At 36.7% G+C, this 26,342-nt stretch overlaps 1 protein-coding gene across 1 annotated transcript in view; it reads right to left on the bottom strand.

The window, feature by feature from the left end:
- Positions 1 to 21,546, bottom strand: part of LOC142160572 (membrane-spanning 4-domains subfamily A member 4A-like) — a 31,546-nt gene extending 10,000 nt beyond the window's left edge. Inside the window, exons 1-4 of the mRNA XM_075215434.1 lie at positions 21,454 to 21,546; positions 4,343 to 4,495; positions 3,035 to 3,145; positions 2,243 to 2,299 (exon numbers count right to left, since the gene is read on the bottom strand). Coding sequence (XP_075071535.1) covers positions 2,243 to 2,299; positions 3,035 to 3,145; positions 4,343 to 4,483 — 309 coding nt within the window. The 5' untranslated portion in view covers positions 4,484 to 4,495; positions 21,454 to 21,546. The remainder of the gene's footprint in view (positions 1 to 2,242; positions 2,300 to 3,034; positions 3,146 to 4,342; positions 4,496 to 21,453) is intronic.
- Positions 21,547 to 26,342: the final 4,796 nt, after the last annotated feature.

Raw genomic sequence — 26,342 nt, 5'->3', positions numbered from 1 at the left:
GTGATTTGCCCTTCCATACATAAGAGGTAAGTATACAATATAACTTATCTATATAAAACTTGGGCAGCGCAAAAGGCAATGTCCGAACTAGGTACATCATTTTGGGTAAGAGAGATATTTTAAACACAGCAATCCTACCTTGCCAGGAGACCTCGCGATATTGCCACGATTTTGCTAAAATATTTAATTGTATCAATAAAGGAGTATAATTAGCCTCAAGCAAGGAGTCTAGTTGGGGAATAATCATAATTCCTAAATAAGGCATAGCTATAACTCTATATTAATAGGGAGAACATCTGTTTTGGATGTGTTTAATTTGTAATAAGAAGCCCCTCCAAATTTCTGTAGTAAATCATGTAAGGATGGTAGCGAGGTCTCCGGACTAGTCACATATAACAAAATGTCATCCGCAAAAAAAATAGTTTGTGAGTGGTAGCTGCTAAAATAATGTCTGGGAGTTGAGGATGTAGAGTAATTCGCTTGGCCAGATGTTTAAAAGCTAAAAGAAAAATGAGGGGCGAAAGGGGACATCCTTGTTGGGAGTCATTGGAAAGTGTAAATTTATCTGAAGTAAAGCCATTACTATAAACGGATGCTGGAGGGCTCCTATAGAGAGCTAATATGGATTTGAGTATTTCACCACTAAAACCAAAATCTTAACATGAGATAATTAATTTCCCCTAAGTTCAGAACTACCCCTGTTGGTAACTATTAATTAGGTAATAACCCTTTATCATATATTCTCAAATGTATTGAATAAACCGGATAGATCATCCCTGAACCTAATGACACCTTGACACCAGCAATGTTTTCATTGGCCCAGTCATATCCCGTCAGGATTGGTTAGCTATGACAGACCCCCAGCAGCCAATTGACTAGTCTCGGGTAGATACTTATCTGGATTGGTGCACATTTCAGGAACTTATTTGATTTCATATTAGGTGTGGAACAGGCTGTGCAATTATTTGAGGAGCACATGCTGCTGTTCTCTCTCACACTCTCCCTCACTCTCTCTCACTCACTTCAGGACAGCGCTGAGTAGGGGTCACGGCTCTTGTTAGACAGATGCAATTCTTATGTTACTTCCCGATATGTAGTTTTGTGTGGACATTTTGACTGTAAGTCTTGCCTTTCTCCAATTATATGTGCTTGCTCCTATTATATATTGCGCGTAATTATCCTCTATTAAAGGGTGAGAAAGGATGGACTTGTTTCACAGATTCATCTTAGAATTTCCTTTACTGGCTCGAATCATGGACTCACAAAGGGGCATAGTATTGTAATAATGTTGACGTTGCTTGGCCAGATCTGGGTATTGGGAAGTTTTGGATTCTCCTGGGTGGGTTTTGGGTGTATTATTGCAGAGGCTTATCTGTGTCCTGATTCTCTTTTTTAAAATGTTGAGAGGTAAAATTTATGGTAGAAATATGAAAACCCTTAAATGAATTTACAAGTGATGTCTGCATTTCCATTTCAACATTACTTCCTAGTGGGTTTCCTTGTTCCAATTGAAGACTTCAACACAATTTGAATTATGATCATTCATATCTTGCTTTCCTATACAGTATCTAACATGAGCTCTACAACAAAATTGTGGACATAGTGGCTACCTATGCATATGCCCAATGTTTTAATAATGCAGATGAATATACAAATAAGATAAGATCTTGGAGGATAAAATGTGCTAAAAAATGTCTTAAAGCAGCAATCCCATGACAAAAGCATGTGTATTTTTACATAAATCATTATGACAGACTATACAAGTAATGTTGGTATTTATCATTGTTTTTTCTTCAGGCTGCTATTAAATATTTATGATTTTTGACTACCATGGCAGCCACAGTCACATGGCACATGGTGTAGGGAGCAGAGAGGCTTTGAAACACCGTTCTGATCTCTGTTTATACTGTGACATACTCCTATTCCACCCTCTGCCATTACATGTAATGCTGAGAGCTGTGAGCCTGAGTCTGTGTAGCAGACTCACTGTCCGTGTCTAAAAGCCATTTGTGCTTACCAACCAGGGTGCTTTGGAAAAGAAGATAAGGATTTGTAGGAGAAAAGCTAAGAAAATTGAGACACATGCTTAACAGGTACTTAACTTGCTATTTAAATAAAAATGAAAAATACATATTCTATGTAGAATTTCTGCTCTAATTTCTTATGTATACTATAAGCCAGGGCAGAAAATACGGTATATTATACAGCAAAATGTTACGTAGTTTGGTTGCTGATAACTCACCATAAAGAGATCAACTTTGGCATGTGCTCTAAGTGTCAGAATTCCAGCAGCAATATACTGTAAAGAAATATTTCAGTTATATACATAAGAAGCTATAATAACTATGGGGCAAAAGAACCAAGTGTAATGTTAGCCTGATAAATGCTACCATATAAAGTATTGCCCATATAACATATAACATTATATCAATGTGGAAAAGTCACAGGTTGTGATCATTGAATTGACCTTTCAGGTCACCAATGACTAATGATACCTTTGCCTCCACATTAAAATCTAAAAAAGAAAATGTTTATAAAAAAAGACTCCACAAAAGTATCACTAAACATATGTGCATATGAATCATGATGTATCCAAATCATCCAATATGTAATAAAAAATATAGATATAAAAGTAAAAAAATACAAATAAAAAAGTATTTTAAAAAAAAGTGTGATGTGCACATTTAATATTAAAAGATTGTCCAATGCTTAGTGATTACAAAATCATCATGGAAATTTAGAAGTGGAAGTGTGAAAAATGTAGTGGAAACGTAAGTGAGTGGAATTAGGAGAAGTGGCAATGTATACTTCGACCACTGCGTGTATGTATGTATATATATATATATATATATATATATATATAAATATAGACATATATATATATATATATATATATGCACACAGATATATATACATATATATAGATATGTATGTATATATATATATATATATATATATATATATATATAGTAACATAGGCAGTGCTGTTCACAATGATAGTAAAACATGGATCACACAGACTTTCAGTACTTACGAACACGGATCCCCAGAATGGAAGGCCGCTTAGGAAGTTTGCAGACAATGTAGCAAACCAGGATGCAATACCCAGAGCAACCTGCAGGATGGCTGTAACAATCAGCACAATCTAAATACAAAATGATATATTAATAAGCTGTTCGTTCTGAATAGATTTATGGAATTAATTAGATAATAGGGTAGTTGAAGTTCTAGAGTTTGAGCAAGAGAAAGGAAGGAAAGGGGACTTGACATGTGAATGGCAGTTAGAGAAGGCTGCTACCTTACCTCCAACTTAATCATTTTCTAATCATAAAAAAAGAGTTAAAATTTCTGAACAGTGGGAGATTACAGAGTTAAATTGAGAAGGGTCTAAATTCCCCAACACAGACACACAGAGACAGATAGACTAGGGTCAATTTGATAGCAGCCAATTAACCTACTAGTATGTTTTTGGAGTGTGGGAGGAAACCAGAGCAACTGGATGAAGCCCAAACAAACCGGTGGAAAACATACAAACTCCACACAGATAAGGCCATGGTCGGGAATCAAACTCATGACCCCAGTGCTGTGAGGCAGAAAAGCTAACCACTAAGCCACTGTGCTGCCCACAATATAAGTTTTAAAATAAGCAGAGGCAGGAATAGGGAAGAAAGGTGAGAAATGAAGCTGTGTGGTGCTATGCCAAACCATGGTTTACTACACTGCAACCTGCTTCTGAATAAACAACTAGGTACTGAATAATTAAATGTCATAAGGAAATTCAAAGGGGAGAGGAAAAACATAGATACATTGTTCTATGAGGTGGAAATGCAATTTTAGGTTGAAAGTCACTCACACTTATATCATTTAGAATATATAACAAACATCTATAAAACATTTCTTAGCACATTGTCAATCTATCTTTCATACTATGCTGCCCCCAAATAGGTATCAGCACGAAAAATACAATGATGTAATGTATGGAGCTGGTGACTTTTTAAGTAGATTTCCAACATAAACTGATTCTTACTAATACACCCACCTGTCCTCTCCCCTCTTACCCTAACCCTAACCCTAACCGTGGACAGACAAAAGTTTTCAAGACTTTATTTTTTATTTTGCTTTTATCAGAATGAATATAGTTTCCATTTCAACTAAATGTTCTGTTCTATAAATGCCTTTATTTTAGATTTATCTGAATTTGTAAGACAAAACAAAAGTTTATTAAATTTCTCATTATGCATAGTTTGAATACTCTCCTCCCGTCTCTCTTTTCTGTAACCCTTTCCTCAAAATGTATTTGAAAAAAATCAATAAAATATATATTAAAAATCGTAATACTCACACCAAGAATTTTTGGTTTTCCCTTCAGAAATGTTGCTTGAAATAGGGATGAATGTATAAATTTAGGGCGGGAATTACTCTTTTGTGATGTAGAATCAGAGTAATAAACGGGGGGGTTGTTATCACCCGCAAATGAAGACATCTTGGAAACTTGCTAAGAAAGATTGTAAATGAAATGGTTAACATGATTGAGGAGATATATTAAATAATGATTCAAAAGTACATAATAATACCAAATGATGATTTTATTTTATCATTTCTCTTGAAATGTAATCAATATTAAATATTACTTTAATTTATTACAAAGTACAGAAACACAGTACATTGCGAACTGAGTGTGTTATCAATAAGTAATTATTATATATATATATTTATATATATATATATATATATATATATATATATATATATGTATATATATATATATATATATATATATATATATATATATAAATATATATATATATGGTCTGTGTGATGACATAGAAATTACAAAGAATATTAATATTTCACTCTTTGCATTCTTTATAGCAATGATCCTGGGTAATTATAATTTTTATTTTAATTTATCTATAACAGAAACAAATACCAACCAAAGTAAAAAGTATAAAGGGCCATATACATGTCTAATAGAAGGAAAGGTGCAACAAACACAAGGATGGGCAGTGATGGTGGGCAAGATTGGAAATGCTGAAGGCACATGAAGAGAATTATAGAAGATCATAGTATCTGAAAGTAGGGATATTCATATAGACAGCATGAGAATACAAGCTACTAGAACAAAAAATAAATCAGGGATAAATATAGAGCAGTACTAGAGTTGGTTCTGGGGACACTTGTAGTTTAGTTAATTTGGACAACAAAGGAAAGATTGCTGTCCAGAGGGGTGTGACTGTGTGAATTGATCAAACAATATAAAATATATCTCATGGAGCTCCATAGTCCTACAGCAATAAGAAGAGAAGTCAGGGTAGATTTTATGCAGGTGGTCAAGCATAAGGTAACTCATGGAGAGAAATCTATATAGATATTCAAGTTGGGTAGTATAATAAGAGAATGACCACATGTGCGCACATAGATCTGAGCACACCTCCTGCATTTTAAATCCAACTCCCACTTTTTAATATAGTTAAAAATATAGTATACTTTTTAAGATAGATTAGGAGCACACAGAGCAGTACTGAACAATTAGTCTTTTATCTTAGCTAGCCATGGGGAGTAGAAAAGTGGGGACTCTGAGCCAATCTTACTATGGGATTCCACATAGTAAAGGGGACTACTGAAAGAACTATTTTCACTGCATATGTGTGCTGTATATTGGTGGAATCTTAACATAAGATAAGGCATCGCCCCTAAATTCATAGCTACCCCTGTTGGTAAATATTAATTAGGTAATAACTCTTTATTATATATTCTCAAATGTCTTGAATAAAAGGGATAGGTCATCCCTGAACTTAATGACACCAGTGATGTTATCAGTGGCCCAGTCATATCCCGTCTGGATTAGTCAGCTATGACAGACCCCCGGCAGCCATTTATCTAGTCTCGGGTAGATACCTGTCAGGATTGGTGGACATTTGAGAAACGTATTTCATTTCATGGTTGGTGTGGAACAGACTGTGCAATTATTTGAGGAGCACATGATACTGTACTCTCTTATGCTCTCCCTCACTCTCTCTCACTCACTTCAGGACAGCGCTGGCTAGGGGTCACGGCTTCTGTTAGACAGATGCAATTCTTATGTTACTTCTCGCTATGTAGGTTATCTTTTATATTGTTTGGTCACTTCACACAGTCACACCCCTCTGGATATTCAAGTTGGGTAATATAATAAGAGAATGACCACATGTGTGCACATAGATCTGAGCACACCTCCTGCATTTTAAATCTAACTACTACTTAATTTGGAAGTATAGGGCATGGAAGGGGATTATAGAGGATGAAACATGAATCGAAAGTACCTTTTAAGGGTATATTATTATTATTATTATTATTATTATTATTATTATTATTATCGCAGATTTGTAAGGTGCCACAGTGCTCCACAGCGCCGTACAGAAGGGAAGACAAGGACATACATAAAACAGTACATAAGAAAAACAAGAACAGACAAGTCAGACAAAATGAAAGGAGACATGAAAACAAAAGGAATGGAGGACCCTGCTCATTAGAGAGCTTACATTCTAAGGGGAAGAGTGCACAGCTGAAACAAGAGGAGCGAGTGTGGCTCAGAGTGGAGATTAGGATAGTTGTGAGCGTGCATTAATGTGAATAGTGTTATCGGGGATAAGGTCACCTCTAAAAAAAGAGATGGGTTTTCAAAGAGCATCTAAAGATTTGAAGGCTGTGGGAAGTCTACTTGAGCGTGGTAGGGAATTCTATAAGTGGGGAGCAGCACGGGAGAAGGCTTGTAGGCGGGAGGGAGAGGTGGGTATCAGAGATGAGGCAAGATGCAGGATGGAGGTAGATTTAAGAGGGCGGGAGGGAGAATATTTTGATATGAGATTTGAGATGTATGCAGGAGTGTTGTTGTTGAGGGCTTTGTAGGTAAATTTATATAGTTAGAGCTGATGTTTCAAATTGCTAGGTTTTACCAGAGAAAGAGACAATGAAATAATCAATATAATGGTAAAAAAAACTGTCATGAAAGCTAGCATATTGAACCCAGCGTGTACAATGGTGAGCATTTCTGAATATAGCCTTGGATTTACTTACATACTACTTACTTGAATGTTTATATATACTATCAGTTTCTTCTTGAGAAAATTAATTGTTATGCAAAATTTATATGGTAGTGTCCATCATATCTCACCACTACCTATGATTGCTTCAGACCATCTCATGGCCATATGTTTACAGTATGAAATGCGTTGTCAGGTAATCACAAGGCAATATTTTAATTGTTCCTATATCTAAAACATTAGCTGTCATATAGTCAGTTACTGATTTAGCAAAACAACTGTAAATATATATGGCTGCAGATCTACCATCAGAGACATACTTAACCTCTCCCACGTCAATAAGGAAAAAACTTTCTTTCAGGCAGTTCTGTAATTATGTTATAAACATTTGTGCATGTCAAACATTATCTATAGGATCTTCAGGCATACAAGGGTATTTACAGATTGATCTCTATTGTTTCCTTGTTTTATGTTCTTGGCTGTAGAAATGTTAATTAGAAAACTTGCATTTTGCAAATTAAATAAGGACTTTGTATGAGGGTAGCTTGACATGATGTACATTCCTCCCTGTATTAAACACATTATCAATGCCAGGGTATGATGTACATTGCTCTGTGTATTAAACACATTATAAATGCCAGGGTATGACGTACATTGCTCTCTCTATTAAACATATAATAAAAGCCAGGGTGTGATTATTGTACATTGCTCCCTGCTAAGCACATTATAAATACCAAGCTATGATGTATTATACACATCATAAATAACAGGGTATTATGTACTATTCTTCCTGTATTAAACACATTAGAAGTACCAACGTGTGATGCACATTCCTCCCTGTATTAAACATATTAGACATACCAGGACATGAAATAACAGATATATAGCAAACAGTGATTATGATTCATAATTTTTTTAAAACAAAAATTGCCATTGATAATGTTTTTACTGAAAGGATCACACTCTCCTTGTTTTACATCAGTTTAAATTGCTTTCACTACATTCACCAAATGTGAAGACCTCTATACTCAGAGGTAAAAACTGCAGGATCACCTGCTCACACGGACTACAAACTCCAGCATGCACTGCTAGTCTCTGGGGCAGGCATGTCAAAAGCAAAACCCCAACTGGGCCAAGTAATCAAAGTCTAATATTGTGTGGGCCGCGAGAAAACTACAAAGAAAGAAATAACCATTGTCGGCACAAGCGGGTAATACATTTGATAAACAATTGACAAACCATCATATAAATGTACTTGGACACCCATTTACCAAACGAATAATGATAATATTTTGAGCACAAACAGTTACACAGATTTCAGGTACCAAGCACTATGCTGGAATTACGAAAACGTACTTTTCTGACTGCGTGCGACAACATACAGCGTGATTAGAGGGAAACAAGCGGAATTAGGGCACACATGTGTCATGTGACACTGATGGGGAAGGTTGGCGGAACTTACACCTAGGGGTAAATTTACTAAAGTGCAGGTTTGCAAAAGTGGAGATGTTGCCTATAGCACCCAATCAGATTCTAGCTTTCATTTACTTAGTGCATTCTACAAAATGACAGCTAGAATCTGATTGGTTGTTATAGGCAACATCTCCACTTTTGCAAACCCGCAGTTTAGTGAATATACCCCCTAAACTGTTCTGTTAAATTCAGTGAATTTTTAAGTAATTTAACTGAATAAAATAAAATTAAACGTGGGACGCATTTCACTTTTTTTCCCATAGTAATCCCATATGCGTTTGGGCCGCCTGCAGACTTAGGACCATGAATTTGACACGTCTACTCTGGGGTCTTACAGATCCACAACAGTTAAAGCCACAGTTTATCTAAGACAGTGTTTTAAAGACCATAGTTTCCAATTTAACCTTCTTGGGTCTGCTGTAGGTCATACACAACTATATGCAAACCTGTTTTCTGATTTCCAATTATCGGCAAAAATATAAACGCTAGATAGAAGTGCTTCCTAAGTATTAAAAATCAGCTTTATGTTAATTAGTATCAGGAAGGATGCCTAATCTGTGTGGAAGGTATGCTGACACAAAGTGAGACCAAGGGAATCTCATAGATTGTAAGCTTGCGAGCAGGGCCCTCTTACCTCTCTGTCTGTATGTATTACCCTGTATTGTTTTATTAATGTTTGTTCCCAATTGTAAAGTGCCACGGAATTTGCTGGCACTATATATATAAATGTTGATGATGATGATCTATACTTGCCTATTCTCCTGAATTGTATGGGAAACTCAAAATTTTTGGGGGCTCTCTTGGACTCCTGGAAGAGCAAAAGATATCCTGGAAATGGGGTTTGATGATGTAATTCGTGCCAACTGCATCATTGTGACTTTACCGCCCACTGTCCAATGACGCAAATCATTGCATTGTGCAATGAGAGGTGATGCTTCGATGATGAAGTTCATTGTGTCATGCCCCCTGGAACCTCCAGAATCTCCCTGAAGGGAGCTACAAAATGTCAGCAAGTATGAGCGAATCACTGAGTAAGAACTAGTCACATATTCACAAAACAATATGCTTAAAATATAGCAACATATAAATGACACAGAAATGTACTGTTTCACAAAAAATAATGAGCCTAAACTGATTTTGGCTTGTCAATCCATAGGCATGTTCCAGCTAACCAACAATTCAATGTAGGCATCCACTGGACAGAGAGGAGTGCATATAATCTAATAAAATGTAATATAACAAATAACAAAAAGCATATAAATACTCAGCGATGAGCAGGTTTATTCAAACTTTATGTAAATTGAGGCTCAGGTTAACTTGGAAATGCCAAAACTCGTTGATTTTTAAAGGCAAAACATCATTTTCATGTGATTGGATCCCGGGTCTAAAATCTCATGAGATCTTGTTGCCACATGCCAAAGTTTCTCACTTTCTGGGAGTTGTAATCCTGTTCAAGTCTGTGAACTACAACTCCCAGAAGTCCATTCTCTTTTCTAAATTGCGCTTCATTCTGCATTAATATAGTGTTTCGGCATGATATATTAATATCCTTATGACTGTAATGATGTAACGTGGTTTAAAATATCAGTATTTATGTAATGCAGATTTTTGGAATATTTGTGATAATTGGTAAGATCATTTGACTTAACATATCTGTGGTGGGTTAGAATATTGCAATACAGTGCAATGCAACATGTGTGAGCTGCTCTAAGCACTGTAATATTGTACTATACATTAGTGTAGATGGTGATGTATGGATGTGCAGATTACATGGTACATAACATGTCACTGGTAGAGGCATAATGCTTCTCTAGCTCTATTCAGTTCCATAGCACCTATTTGCCTTGTAGGTATGGAAGACACATGTTTTGCATAACACAAAAGTGCATTCTGCCAGAAATAAAAATATGATCTTCAACTACTGTAATGTAGATACTGGTCTTTGGTTGCAACCATGTCAAAAATAAGAGGGGCATAACAATGCACCAGTAGTTGCATAAGGCTCTCCTTGCTCTATTCTGCTCATTTAACTGTTATCAGATCCATTAGGTATGGAAAATATTTCATATGCATAACGTAACAGTGAACTTTGGTTAAAAACATACTGTTATATTGTACTACACTGTATTGTATATGCTAGAATATTGATGTATCAAGAACAAAGATGCATCATATGCATAACATAACACTACACTTAAATTCATAAATCTACTTTGCCTCCATTCAATTTAACGGCATTTAGCTGTTATGTCCAGTAAGTATGGAAAATGTGTCATACAGTATGCACAACATAACAGTGTACTTAGGTAGAAAACATACTGTAATATTGTACTACACTATATTGCTGATGCTGTTGTATGGATGTTTCTGGAGCAAAGTTACATCATATGCGAAACATAACAATCCAATCAATTATATGTCATTTAGCGGTGACGCTCTATTGGAAGCAGTTGTGTTTGACTCTTATAGTTCATTCCATATAAAAATTGGATTAGGTAAGTGCACAGTGGTGTAGTTGTTAGCACCTCTGCCTCACAGCACTGGGGTCATGAGTTCAATTCCCGACCATGGCTTTATCTGTGTGGAGTTTGTATGTTCTCCCTGTGTTTGCGTGGGTTTCCTCCGGGTGCTCCGGTTTCCTCCCACACTCCAAAAATATACTGGTAGGTTAATTGGCTGCAATCAAAAATTGACCCTAGTCTCTCCCTGTCTGTCTGTCTGTCTGTGTCTATAGTAGGAAATTTAGACTGTAAGCTCCAATGGGGCAGGGACTGATGTGAATGAGTTCTCTGTACAGCGCTGCGGAATTAGTGGCGCTATATAAATAAATAAATGATGATGATGATGATGATGCACTCACTTGCTGCAGAAAGTCCAATGAGCTTAACCTGTGGGAGGTGAAATAGTGTTTATCTTCACAACCGCAAGAATCTGAGAGGATCTTAGAGTTGCACTGCCACACCAACAGATGAGGTTCGGTAGGTTAGAATGGTGGGCATACAGAAAGCTCACAAAAGAATGATAGAAAACTTTTAATTATTATGAAAAAGTACAAACTGAACTTATATGTAGTGGCATTTTCAGCAAGCTGTGGACATTTATATGGCTATCCCACTGTTATACCAGTAGATCATGTTAAACTGTCCAGGAGCTCTTTTATTATGCATTTCAAAAAAGCTTCCCTTCCACAGGTAACCCTGAACTCTTCTCATTACAGAGAGTGCAAGTTTACCAAGAGATCCTACTAAACAATTTAATATTACTCTTACAGCCATTCCTTACTATTACTGACTGAAGAGATTGACTATATTCATGTTACTTTCCTTAGGATACCTGTGTCCACCAGCTGCCTAAAATACAGAAAACTCTGGTGGACCCTCCCAGTAGACGAATGATCTCAAGAATATTCTTCGTCACTTTTTCATCTTTCCAAATATCTCAAATTCTTTTTGCTCATATTTATTGAAGATTTAGCCTCTATTATCCTTCAAAACAAATAAAGGATTGAGAACTCAAATTACTCTTGATATTCATTATATTCCCCCCCCCAATCAATCATGAACAGTGGATAAAACAGTTTCAACCTTCCAATTCAACATATTTATATGTATAGTGTATCTATTTTCTATTAACAACTTATTCTAAAAAAGCAATCAATTTTATTTGCACCACTTCGGTGTCACAATAGGAATTTCAGTGGCATCCAGCTTGGCCATCTTAGTTTTGGGGATACTGGGTGGGATCTTTTTTTACTTGGACTAATAACTCTCTATTGTAAATCTCAGGAGTAATACAGTCATGGCCAAAAGTTTTGAGAATGGCACAAGTATTGGTTTTCACAAAGTTTGGTGCTTCAGTGTTTTTAGACCTTTTGTCAGATGTTGCTATGGTATACTGAAGTAAAATTACAAAAATTTCATAAGTGTCAAAGCTTTTTTTGACAATTACAATAAGTTTAGGCAAAGAGTCAATATTTGCAGTGTTAAGCCTTCTTTTTGAAGACCTCTGCAATTCGCCCTGGCATGCTGTCAATCAACTTCTGGGCCACATACTTTCCGATGGCCGCCCATTCTTGCTTAATCAATGCTTGGAATATGTCAGTATTTGTTGGTTTTTATTTGTCCACCCGCCTCTTGAGGATTGACCACAAGTTCTCAATGAGATTAAGGTCTGGGGATTTTCATGGGCATGGACCCAAAATTTTGATGTTTTAATCCCCGGAGCCACTTAGTTATCACTTTTGCCTTATGGCAAGGTACTCCACCATGCTGTAAAAGGCATTGTTCGTCACCAAACTATTCTTGATGGTTGGAAGAAGTTGCTCTTGGAGGATGTTTTGGTACCATTCTTTATTCATGGTTGTGCTCTTAGGCAAAATTGTGAGTGAGTCCACTCCCTTGGCTGAGAAGCAACCCACACATGAATGGTCTCAGGATGCTTTACTGTTGGCATTTCACAGGACAAATGGTAGCACTCACCATTCCTTCTCCGGAGAAGCTTTTTTGCAGATGCCTTAAACAATCTGAAAGGGGATTTATCAGACAAAATGAATTTACCCCAGTCCTCAGCAGTCCAATCTCTGTACTTTTGCAGAATATTGGTGTTTTTCTTGGAAAGAAGTGGCTTCTTTGCTGGTCTTCTTGACACCAGACCATCCTCCAAAAGTCTTGCCTGCTGTCATTCCTTAGCAAGCTTTGCACTGGTGGTGCCCCGATCCCGCAGCTGAATTGGCTGGAAGTTCTTGGGAGCCCTGAAGCCTTCTTCACAACTATTGAACCTCTCTCCTTGAAGTTCTTGCTGATCTGATAAATGTTTGATTTAGGTGCAATCTTACTAGCAGCAATATCCTTGCCTGTGAAGTCCTTTTTCTGCAAAGCAGTGATGACTGCACGTGTTTCCCTGCAGATAACCATGGCCAGAGGAAGAACAATGATTTCAAGCACCACCCTCCTTTTAAAGCTTTCAGTCTGTTATTCTAATTCAATCAGCATGACAGAGTGATCTCCAGCCTTGTCCTCATCAACAATCTCACTTGTGTTAACGAGAGAATCACTGACATCAGCTGGTCCTTTTATGGCAGGGATGAAATGCAGTGAAAATGTTGTTTTCGGGATAAAGTTCATTGTCATGGCAAAGAGGGACTTTGAAATTAATTGCAATTCATCTGATCACTCTTCACGACATTCTGGAGTATATGCAAATTGCCATCATAAAACTGAGGCAGCAGACTTTGTGAAATATAATATTTGTGTAATTCTCAAAACTTTTCGGCATGACTGTAGCTGGTCTAATTTTTTGGATAGGCAGTTAAAGTGAATTAGAAGTTTTTGATTTATATTTAAACAATCAAACCATTAATATGATGGTTACTCGCACTGCTGCTAGGTTAGGACCAAGTTGTGCTTTTAAAACCTCATAATAGAAACAGGTGGTGCACATTAAGGATGTGGATAGTAACATATTTCCCCATGCTAATAGTGGTTATAAAAAACATTGTTAAACAGTACACATAATAGTCTCTACTGCGCATTAAGGGGAATTTTACCTCTGACACAGAATATCAGGTAGAATTCACTTTCCTGATAAAAAAGGTTCTTAGTAAATGGTTAGATCCTGCTACTTTTCGAGATGATTAAGTCTGAGATTGATAAGGTTAATGCATTCTTTCACAGAAGATGACCCTTCTCTCCCATCATTCCCAGATGCAGATTTTGGGTATAAATGTATTTCTTGTTTTAATAAAGACTACAAATAAGTAAAAAATCTTATTTTAAAAAAATTAAGAATTTAAAAGTTGTATCCTGTGCTAACCCTATATTCAATGACAAATCCAATTACATTTATATTAGGGCAAAAAAAATAATACAATAGGTTGACTGTCCTCTAGCCAATGTCATGTCTGTCCACTCTATTTGTCTTCCTTGCCTATTACTGTCTTGTCTGAATTGTTTTTGTATGCCATATGATTTGTTCTGCCAATTTCATCCATACATCTATAATTCTGCTTATTTGTACCATGTACCCATCATTATGTATACTGTTCTCATTTATGTCTTATCTCTATGATTATATCAGGTGCTATGGAAACTGTGGTGCCATATAAATAAACTATAATAATGAAAAAACTTAATAACGTAACACACTTATTTTTTATTATATTATGTCCATATGCATTTTTACATGTATATGCTTTTTCTATTTTTAATTTTTGTAAAATGAATTGGCTTATTGAAGCTATAAACTGGTGGTCTAATTTCTGTTAATTAAGGTGACCTTTAAATACCTACCTCCACACTCCGTAGCTAGGGGCTTTCCAGATTATCTGTTTTCTGAAAACACATAGTAATGTAACAACTGGACAGGTTTACATAGATCTACTTGTGTAACAGTGGGGCAGCCATATAAGTGTCAAAAGCTTGCTGCAAATGCCACTGAATGTAAGAGTAATCTGCATTGTCAAATATGGTGTTTAATTTTGTTTTCGTGTGGATTAAGTCATGGATGAAGATTACCTATGGACCGCTTCAGGAAGAATTTTGATTTAGTTGTTAGACAAAATGGGAAACAAGGGCTTTAGAGTCTTTTATTTTTCTTAAACCCTTTAAAGTTTGAGTATTTTTCTTTTATGTTGGTTTTTCACTAAATATTGCCAACCCAGGCTGCCACTGGAAGCCATGAACATGCTGGCACTTTTATTTCTATATTTATAGCAATATACTCCATATCCATGGCACCCATCACCCATGGGTGCTCGGAAGATCCCCACAATGATTTCATCATTTTTATTTACCAGTTTGGTGACATCCAAAACAAAAACATTAGCCTGGTCTTTCCAAAACAAACACCAAAACACTGCCTCAATCATGCAGTCGTAAGAAGAAAAAAATAAAGCCTTCTTTTTTTCTGCTTCTGTGTTCCTGTGTTTAATATATGTAACACAATATCTGAGCCTGCAGTTGTAGTCTCCTGGATATCTGAAATCCTGGACTTTAGCTGGTCCCTGACCTTATCATACCTCCAATGAGACATGGAGAATCAGGACAAAATAAGTCTTGCTCCCGATATGCCAAAACCAAACCCAGATCATCCCCAAAATGCTAATTTTTAGATAGAAGTTCACCTATGTCTACAGAAGCTCCAGCTTGGGACCGTCCCACCAAAATTGGGACAGTTGGGAGGTATGCTTTAGGATATCTGAAACTCCTGACCATGACAATTTCCTGGTTTCATATGACTCTCGACTTGTAATCGCACAGTTTATCTGCAAGCACTACTTGTGTACAAACCTAGAACTGTCACTGTCTCTTTACTTCAAGTATTAACTATATGCTCTTATGTACAACTCCAGAGGTGACATTGTCTACTTACTACAAATACTGCTGTACATGTGTGCTCTGGTCTAGTCCAGCCACCAGCCATTGAGGTACAGTCTCACTTCTTCATTTATCACTGCTCCTGTGACTGTTTGCACTATGTGCATGTTGCAAGTTTATCCTACAATAACTAATCCTGATTCCATCCCAACTACTGCCTCAGCTCTCTTGTTTGACATGGTCCAGTGTTTATGACAAACATGAGAATGGTTTTGGAAACACTCACTCATATCTGCAAACTATATATATATATATATATATATATATATATGTCTAATATATAAATGTCTAGTGGCGTGTGTTAGTCTGTCTGTCTGTGTGTGTGTGGAAAAAATAAAACCGAGCTGCAGCGCCACCTGCTGGGCGGAGTTATACACTGACCTACTAAATTCTTAGTGTGCGTGGAAAAAAAAATTCAGAAAGGGCTGAAATTTGGTATACTAAGATGTTTTTAAATTGTTAATTTCATTTGTTAGTTGTTAAAAGTGTTTATAAAGATTTAAAAAATATATATATATATTTCTTGAATGAGAAGTGACAGTTGGGAGTGGTTGGTGGTTGCCGGGGGTGACAGTGGGGAGTGGTTGGTGGTTGCCGGGTGTGACAGTGGGGAGTGGTTGGTGGTTGAGGACTGGGCTATGGCCCAAATGCATGACAAGAACCTTTTTAACATCTTAAGTAGCTTGATTTGACTAGAATGCATGAGTATCATGCACAGGTTAACTTGTATATATATATATATATATATATATATATTAAAGATGAGCAGTACGGATTGGTTGAAATCTGACAAGATCTGTGTTTGGGAGCCAAGTGAAAGCGAGTTGTCGCTCGGTTTCTCTCACGCCATAATGAGCTCTCAAAATGAGGCAAGACGTCATTTATATTGTAAAACTCGCAATATATACTGTATAAATATATATATATATATAGTTCTCCCTCGTTTTCTCAAGTGCCATTTAAAAACAGACGGCATGTAAGGAGAAGGTTAGCTGCAGTGCTATGCTCTGAAAATAGCATTCATGGTGAAAGATTGACATAGAAACCAATAGAATTGTATCATAGTTGTAAAGCAGTTCTGTAGAGATCAGTCAGTTAGAAAAGTTTGCTGATCAATTACTTGTCATTTCAATCTTTTAAAGTGGACTAGTGGCTAACAGTTGTTGTTAATGCATTGCATATATAATAATACTAGATGGTATATAGACTGAGTTAGATATCGTTCTGAACTACCGTAAGTAATATATTTATTTAGCTTAGGAAAATAGTGTGATTTCGCTGTATGACTATTAGCAGCAGCATCCAAAAACCAAATATATTTATTTCTTTTAAAATGTAAAATTTTTCTAGTGAAAGTAATCTTGTGTAGGGCATTGACATATGAAATAATTTTGACAAAAACTGGGTGTTTGCATGTGAGATTCAGCAGCAGTTGCACACCCGAAAAAAGCCGCTTTATATTGTTATATTCTAATCGTTTCTATTTTTCAATACTTGTCAGTTTGCAAAAGGTCTTTCAGCGACATCCATATTAAAAAAAGGATTTTTGTGTGTGACATTCAGTAGCAGTTGCACACACAAAAAAACTCTATATAGTATTTTATTCTAACCATTTCTATTTTTCAATACTTGTCAATTTTGAAAGGGTCATTTAATGAAATCTATATTTCAAAAACGGTGTTTGTATGTAAGGGTCAACGCAGCTGCACACCCAAAAAAAAACCTGCTATACATTCTAATCTTTTCTATTTTTCAATACTTGTCAGTTTTGAAAGGGTCATTAAGTAATATCTTTAGTAAAACAGGGTGTTTGTGTGTGTGAGGGTTTTTTCTGGGCATTTTTGACATTCAACGACTGCATGTAGAACATTGCAGTGACTGCAAAAAAAAAATGTCATCTGCCATGCCACCAACTGAAGCAGGCCTATTAGATAAATGAAACAATAAAACAATGTATTGTATATAGTGCAAGAGATAAAAATGTTGGAATGCTACGCAACCACTAAATTTGGAACATTACACAGCATGCATAATAGAGAGCTAAGAGGCAGTAACAATCAGATATTATTAGTTCAACAGAGGCATAAGTAGATATTTAAAAAGTATATAATTGTAAAAAGCTACCTAATTTGCTGTCGCTATATAAATAAATGATGATGCTGTGAGATGAAGGTAGCCTGCACCCAAACTAAAAAAATTCAAAGACTATGCACACAAAACATTGCCAGAGCATTCATTGTTAGCCAAGAACAGTTCTTTCCTTAACTTGCCGCTATATAAATAAATGATGATACTGAGAGACGAAGGTGGCCTGCACCCATACTAAAAAATTTCAAAGACTACGCACACAAAAAGGTTTTCTGGTGAACGGAGCATTCATCGGTAACCAAGAGCAGGGCTTTCCTAACCTTGTTTTACTTATATGTTCTGTGCCGTAATGCTGTCCTTATGGGTCAAAGGGGACTTGTAAATATTTATAGGGAGGAAAGGCTGAAAAATCATTCCCTCAGGGGAAGCTTCATCCAACAATGGGGTAAAGGGGATGACCCGAGACTTGCAGTGTAGGTGGTCCTAAAGACACATGTATATAAATATGAAATGTGTAAAAATAATATTTATATGTTCTATTAGTGAAGAATAAGAAATATGTACAAACAGACAGTTCAGGTTGGCCAATAGTTGTTCTTCCCACACATGTAAGTATGTATAATACTCACATTGATGCAAATTTGGTTGCCCAAAGCATGTCTTGACAATGCAATTGAAAGTTCACATTCTGAGAATCTAAAAGGACAGATATAGGCACTGGCAAAGAATACATTTAGAGATGGATATCAGATCGCTGACGATTTACGCTATGTGATGGAGTTAAAGAACCGTATAGAGAATTAGTCCCCCAGGGGAAGCTTTATCCAACCTCGGGCTAAGGGGGACAGCCTGATACTTGCTGCAGATGTAGTCTCCAAGAAGGCGTGTACTCACTCTGACTCCAGGGCAATCGAACGCCTCACACTGCTGTTGCATCCCGCCTAGTAACAGGCAGTAGGGCGCGTAGCTATAATTAATTTTTTTGGGCAAAATCTGTCACAAAACCTAAACACGAAACGCATTTTAGAACCAAAACTACATCCAAAGCCAAAACACAATGGTCAACGCACATCTCTAATAAATATATATGTACAAACAATCTTATGAATCTTATTCATTACATCACAAACCTCTTATTATATTTTTTAACACAAAACACAAATCATATTTAATTAAACTGAACATAAAAACAAGTTATATATTATAGAAACTTCTAGGAAATTTGTTAATCAATTACAGATGAACATTCTACATTAATTTTCACCACTTAACCCGTCATACATACAAATTAAAATAGGCATTTGTGTTCCCATTCAATACTTCTCAAAGCATTTAATTTAATCTTTACTTTTCACCCTTTTAGTAAATCATAGTAGATAAATCCTCTTAACATCTAAACACTTGTCGTGATGACAGACTAAACCACCTGAGATAAACTATATCCTATTCCTAAAATATATTTTGATATCTATAGGTAGCCAGCAGTAGCGATCTCCATAATTAGACCACCGTTCCCATACAGCCGACACTGTTCACATGTAATTCTCCCAGTTCCAGGCGGACCTGGAACTGGTCAACAGCACAAACTACTCCGACAGCAGTCAACATACATATGCACCATCATAGGTAGCGACGTTACTCGATTGTACAAGCCAAGATTAAACAGTGCAAATAAATATATATATATATATATATATATATATATATATATATACATACATATATATGTATATATATATATATCTATATATATATATATATATATATATGTGTATATATATATATATATATATATATATATATATATATACATATATACATATATATGTGTGTGTTCTTTAATAATTTGCATGACTGTAGATGAAAAATGTTCTTTACTGTAGTCAGTGTTTATAATATTTAAGATAAGACACTGATAATTGGGATTTTACATAGTTGTGTTACCTATGCATAATCTCCCTCTATATAATGCTGTTGCTGACATATATCCTGATATGATTGTTTCTAGCCACCAAATGGCCAAATCAGTGATCAATTTGGTCATGAATCTGGGGGTTTAGACACTTGGACAAATAACCAGATTGTAATGCTTTTTAATTCAATATTGAAAAATAATCACACATGCTCTGCAAGGTTCATCATTGTTTAAACTGGTTTTCCACCACACCCAATGGTGAAGTGATTGCCTTTGAGACCACTAACTGTACAATAATAAATATTTTTTGTCACACTGCAAAACCAAGAGCACACTGTGTGTGTAGTGCATAAAGTAGATACTTTATGTATTTAACATCTGCTAATGATGTGTTGTCTGGGGCTACATTCTCTATAAACACAGCTTTATTCAATCACCATCACTATCACAATATATATGGAAAACCGAATTTTACATTCATGGTCCATCCAATTAGTTATTATTTCTAGAAGCATTTAAGCTGCATTTACATTACAGTGAATACAGCCCAATGTACCACAGACATGTGTGAAACTACCATTAGGTACATATCCTACGGGCTCAGCCACCAGAGTGGTTTGTCGAGCTGCTCTCCAAGCTTAATGAAACTTGAGAAAACCACCAGAGAACAAATCACCTTAATTAATGATGCTGATAATATGTCTCATGGCAGCTGCTTGAGTTGAAAATCTCACTAGATGGACAGCAGAGGCAGAGCAGCATAACGATCTATTAAAGCGGTTTCTCTGGTATGTTTTTGAAGTTGTGTTACAATTGGAATAGAGCCTGAGAAAACATTTGTGTGATTGAGCCCCAAGCCTACTAAAGGACACGGCTGGCAACCTCTTGGTGCCTAAATGGCTGAGTACAGTATAGTTTGCAGTACATAGATAACAAAGTTATGTTAAATATATTAATCCATGTCATGACATGGAAACTTTCACATACAGGTATGAGATGTCTAATATGGGAATCCATTATTCACTTCTGAAAACCAGAAAGAAAAAATAAATACCTGCTAAAAATGTACCCGAACCTCCTGCCTGCCTGTTTGTGCTGAGCTGTGTAATTTTATTAGAATGTATGGCAGTGCTGACCAGAGTCGTACCCATATAATTGACAGGTAAAATTATATTATTCTATATTCAATTAACATTAGCATATTTGGATCAGTGTCCCTTTGATTCCTTCATTAACAGGACCTGTGTGGAGGACCTTAAGACCGTGTACACAGATGCAGATTGAACATAACTGAGCAAGACGAATAATGCAATCTGGAATGTAATAAAATATTAAAATGTTCTATTATATTAGTAAACTACTTGTAAAAATCAGCATAGCTTTCAAACAATCACATATGGTAGTAAACAATGTCAAATAAAAAGTTAGCTGGTAGTAAAAACAATCAAACAATAATGTCAAATAAAAACTTACCTAACAAGTAACCAAATAATTAATTCTTACAATCAAGAGCATTATGAATTTTCAGTATTTTTATATGATTTTCAATAAACTAGATAGTGTCTAGTCTATCATACTGTACCTTTAGCGTGCCTTTCCCTTTACTGAGTCTAAAGTTCTACTCAGTCTAAACTACATATTATTTCTAATTGTAACAATTTAACAACCTTCTCAGGTTTCATTTATAGCTTTGGAAGAATTAAATCAGAGGAGTTCCTTGTCTGATGCCGTGAAAACAGTACAAACATGAGAAAATGTATGACCTTTGAATAGTTCATGACATGTTTATTCAAATCAAAAAGTTATGTTGGAAATTATATGTACAATTTGTCTTCAAACAACAGAAAGATCAGGACAACCATTTACATGGACAGAATGTGGTTTTGAATTTACTATAGAAAAAAATAGGAACTAGAGAGTGGCATTTGAGAAATTAGTTGCATAGTAACTATATAAATTAAATTAGATTTTAGACAGAATATTGGTTGCTAAAATATCCAGTTTAAGTAACACTTCAGTAATTTAGATAAATAGGAGTTCAGCAGTAGATATCTTAACTATTGGCTATTAATATAGGTGTGTGGTCAATTGCAGGGCCAGATGACTCATTAGGTGACCTTGCTCTAGGTGCTAGGTGTTCTGCATTAAAATTATGATTATCGGGGACATCCTTGGCCTAAAGGAAGCTGGGCCTGCTAGTGCTCTGCGTCCTGGTGGTCAATCTCTCCACCAGGTTATCTGTTGTCTGAGGGATGAAGGTATCAATGTTATCTTGGAATGATGATGGTATTCATTTTATCTGTTTGTGGGTGTATTAATATTATCTGGGGTGGGGTAGTGGTGGATGGGAGCATTAATGTTAACTGAGGGGGATAAAGGTAATAATGTAATCTGGTGAGATGGGGTATTAATGTTAACTGAGGACAGGTAGGTGTATTAATGTTATCTTAATATTATCTGGGGGTGGGGGGTGGGTATATCTATGCTATCCTGAGAGATGTGTATATTAAAGTGATGTGGGAAAAAAGCAATGTCTTTTGGGGCTGTATTAATGTTATCTGCTGATGTAGTAATGTTCTGCATGGGATGGTGTGGGAGGTGAACTGATATTAAGTGTGTGGGGGGTGTAGTAATGCCTTGTAAAGCCTATAGTAAAATAGAAAGAAAGAATGCAACTACTATAATATATTAGATCCCCTTATGTGGAGACTAATACTTTGAATAGACCTTGCACTCTTTTTTCTAATAATGCAGCAGTAGTAGTGATAGGGGGATTATCACCTACCCCAACAGCTTATTCTGATTACTTACCTATCTCTCCCCTACTAGACTCACAAATGTCATCACCCTCACTTTGCCCACCTGCCAATACCCCATTTATTCACCATACACACACCCAATACAAACCCCCATACTTTATCTCTCTCCCCCCTACTCCCTTCTAGATTCCCACATTCTCCCACCCACTACACTCCTACATACCCCTACCATATGCCTCCAGTTCCACCCATTCTCCAGAACTTACACCATCTCGATCTACACGGTCTTTGAACCCTGGTAACAAGATATCTCATAACTCACGATTTTATCTTTCTACCCCCTAGCTCTGGAAACAACCAACCAGATCTATGGACCACGCTCTCACCCCTACACCAATCCCCTAGGTATCACAGACCTGGTAAAAACAACACCACTGCAATCAAATACAAGCATCTTGTTAAAATGCTTACTGCAGATGTGAAGAATTAAAAAGTGAAGCAAAGTTTATTCACAAAGAAAATGAGTAGGGTTGCCAGTATGACTGGGTATTTATGTCTTTGAAGAGACAGAAGAGAAAATGTATCTTGCAAAACTGTTTAATTGCTGTTTTTTTAAAAGTCTGGAAAGGATTTTGAAGACTGGGCTATATTAAAACTGTTGTGCAGCAATGTTCAAAGTGTTTTGCCACAGGTAAAAGAGAATAGTAAAGAAAACATTTTTTGCTAATATCTGCCTACTGAAGAGTTGGGTGTGGTCTAGAATCTGTACAAGCAAAACAGATTTTTGCAAGTAGAATTAAAGTGAAAGTCGGTGGTAATCGTATTAACGGTGATGTAAACACCGACAGTGTTTACACCTAGACAATTAATATGATAGTGAAGAAAGCCACCTGTAAAAAATAACTACTTACCTGGAAACAGACACACTGGAAATGCGAAGTAAGGAAAGAGCGACACTTCCAAATTACGTCACTTGCAAGCGCGACTGGGACATTTCCGATTTTAAAGCGGCAACGCACGGACCCATGTAAGTATTACCTTTGGGTTAGGGTTAGGGGTTAGGATTAGAGGTTAGGGTTAGGGTTAGGGGTTAGGGTTAGGAATACAATTCATCATATTACCAGCATTAAATGTATTCGTGCGTTGCCGCTTTAAAAAAAAAAAAATCCAAGTCGTGCTTACAACTTACGTCATTTACAAGTGTCGTCCTCTCCTCACATTGTATTTACAGTTTGTCTGTTTACAGGTAAGTAGTTGTTGTTTACATGTCGCTTTCTTCACTGCAGGAGTAAACACTGTCAGTGTTTACATTATCGTTTACTCGTACTGTACCCGTGAAAGTTACTGTTGCAAAAGCTGGTTATTGTCGTGCCACATCTCCTCATTCAAGCAAAGTTTGTTGCTGTATAGAACTGCCTTATCTATATGAAGACAATTTGCTGCTTTCAAGTTACAATAAAGCAAAAAAAAAAACTTGTAACCTGTGCATATTGGGCCTGATTCATCAAGGCACGTATCTGGCCATTCTGTGCATATTGTGTGCAAAAGCACTCCGCGCTTGCCCAGAACCGGGACATACGCCAGTAAATGCAGCCCTGTCCGGCTCTGTCTTCATCCGCAAAGGACACTTACTACAGCCTACGATTTCAGGGAGTGAACAGAGGCGAGGAAGAGGCATTTGGCCAAAGCCAATTTACAGTAAGCGCACGCAGCCATGTCTGAATCAAGCTCTGGGCATGGCAAAGTAACTTCTTTTTATGCCGTATCTCTTGCTCCAGCTAAATCCTGATCAGTAGTGATGACAGTCTTGTATACATGCTATAACATTTGTTTGCAATCAGGAGCAACTGTAAAAATGTATTTCATTGGAAACTTTACTGTTTGATCATGAATGCCTTTATTATTAACTAGTGGCATTAATCATATATATCTTTATTTGCTGTGCGTTCTTTTGCAAATGTATAATCCACATATGTATTGGATGTATCCTGCATTGTCTTGTGTAGTAAAGCACACCAGACCTACACCCAAATTCAACTGCACATGTATCTTGAGATCCGTGCCTTCATGAATTTGGGCTTGCGCAAAGCTAAAATACATGCGTTTTAAACCAAACGCAGGTTGTGCTTAGTATGCATGTCTTGATAAATCAGGCCTATTGTGTTTAGATTAATGTGGTCAAGAAAACACACAATTTATGGAGAGCTACAAAACCAGGACTGAAGTATGCAGTCTTTAAATAAAGTAAATGTGTTGCATGGAGAATTAACATTAATGGAACCACTATGTGATGGAGTATGACTCTTTACAATGTGATTAGTTGCCCAGTTTTGTTTCAAGCACAAATAGAAAATACATTTAAAAAAAATTGTGGTGAGTGCAAAAGTGTGATGTTTGATTTGCCTGGAGTGGACTGTACGACAATGAAAGAGTTTGATCATGTGAACCGAGTACTGCTTGTGGTATTTGGAGAAATATCAAACACATGAAAAATGAATATGTTGCAGTATTAGTATTATCGTAGATCTGTAAGGAGCCACAGTGCTCCAAAGCACCCTACAGAAGAGAGGAGGACCCTGCTCATTTGAAAGCTTACATTATAAGTAGAAGAGGGCACAGGTGAAACAAGAGGAGCGAGTGTGGCTAAGCTTTAAAAAAAGAGATGGGCTTTTAGCGAACGTCTAAACATTGAAAGTCTGTAGGAATGCCTGAATTGGGCAGCACAGGAGAACTCTTGTAGGCGGGAGTGAGAGGTGGTTACCAGAGACGAGACAAGGTGCAGGTCAGAGGTAGATCTAAGAGGTCGGGAGGGAGAGTATTTTGATATGAGATTGAGATGTATGAAGGGGTGGTGTTGTTGAGGGCTTTGTAGGTAAGGGGAGTAATTTGAATTGGATTCTGGAGGACATAGGGATCCAGTGTAGGGATTTACAAAGTGGTGCAGCAGATGTGGAACAGTGAGAGAGGAAGATCAGTCTTACAGCAGCATTTAGGATGCATTGAAGTGTGGATATATGGGTGTCAGGAATGCTAGATAGCAGGAGGTTGCAGTAGTTAAGAAAGCAGATGATGAGAAAATGGTTAAGAGATTTGATAGCAAGTTGAGTAAGAAAAGAGCATATTCTTGCAGAGAGGTCCAGGAGAATGAGTATGGAGAAATGACCCATAGACTTTACATTAATTAGATCATCAATCCCTTTTGTGAAAGCAGTTTCATTGGAATGTTGGGGACGGAAGCCTGGTTGCAGAGAGTCGAGAATGGAATGAGAGGAGAGAAAGTGAGACAAGCATTTGTACACTAATCGCTCATGTAGCTTGGTCGCAAAGGGAAGCAGAGAAATAGGGCAGCAGTTGGATCTACAGATGGTTTCTTTAGAATTGGTGAGATGAGCGCATTTTAAAGGAGGATGGAAATGTGCCAGTGGAAAGAAACAGGTTGAAAAGTTGAGCTAGAGGTTAGCATGCAGTGGAGAAGAGGGAGCAAAGAAGTTGTGAGGGAATAGGGTCGAGGGGAAAGGTTGTAGGGTGAGATGATGAGATGAATGTAGAAACTTCGTCTTCAGTTATTGAAGAAAATTAATTAAGGGTGGATTGGGGAGTGTAGGTGAAGGTTGGTAGAGTGGGTAAAATGTGTGGAATTTGGCATGAGGAAATATCTTGTAGAATGGTGTCGATTTTGTCTTTGAAATAGGTTGCAAAATAATGGGCTATG

The sequence above is a fragment of the Mixophyes fleayi genome, chromosome 6 (genome assembly GCF_038048845.1).
Source record: "Mixophyes fleayi isolate aMixFle1 chromosome 6, aMixFle1.hap1, whole genome shotgun sequence".
In the NCBI taxonomy this organism is placed as follows: Eukaryota; Metazoa; Chordata; class Amphibia; order Anura; family Limnodynastidae; genus Mixophyes; species Mixophyes fleayi.
Note: the sequence above shows the minus strand (reverse complement) of the source record. Positions and strands in the feature narration are given on the sequence as shown.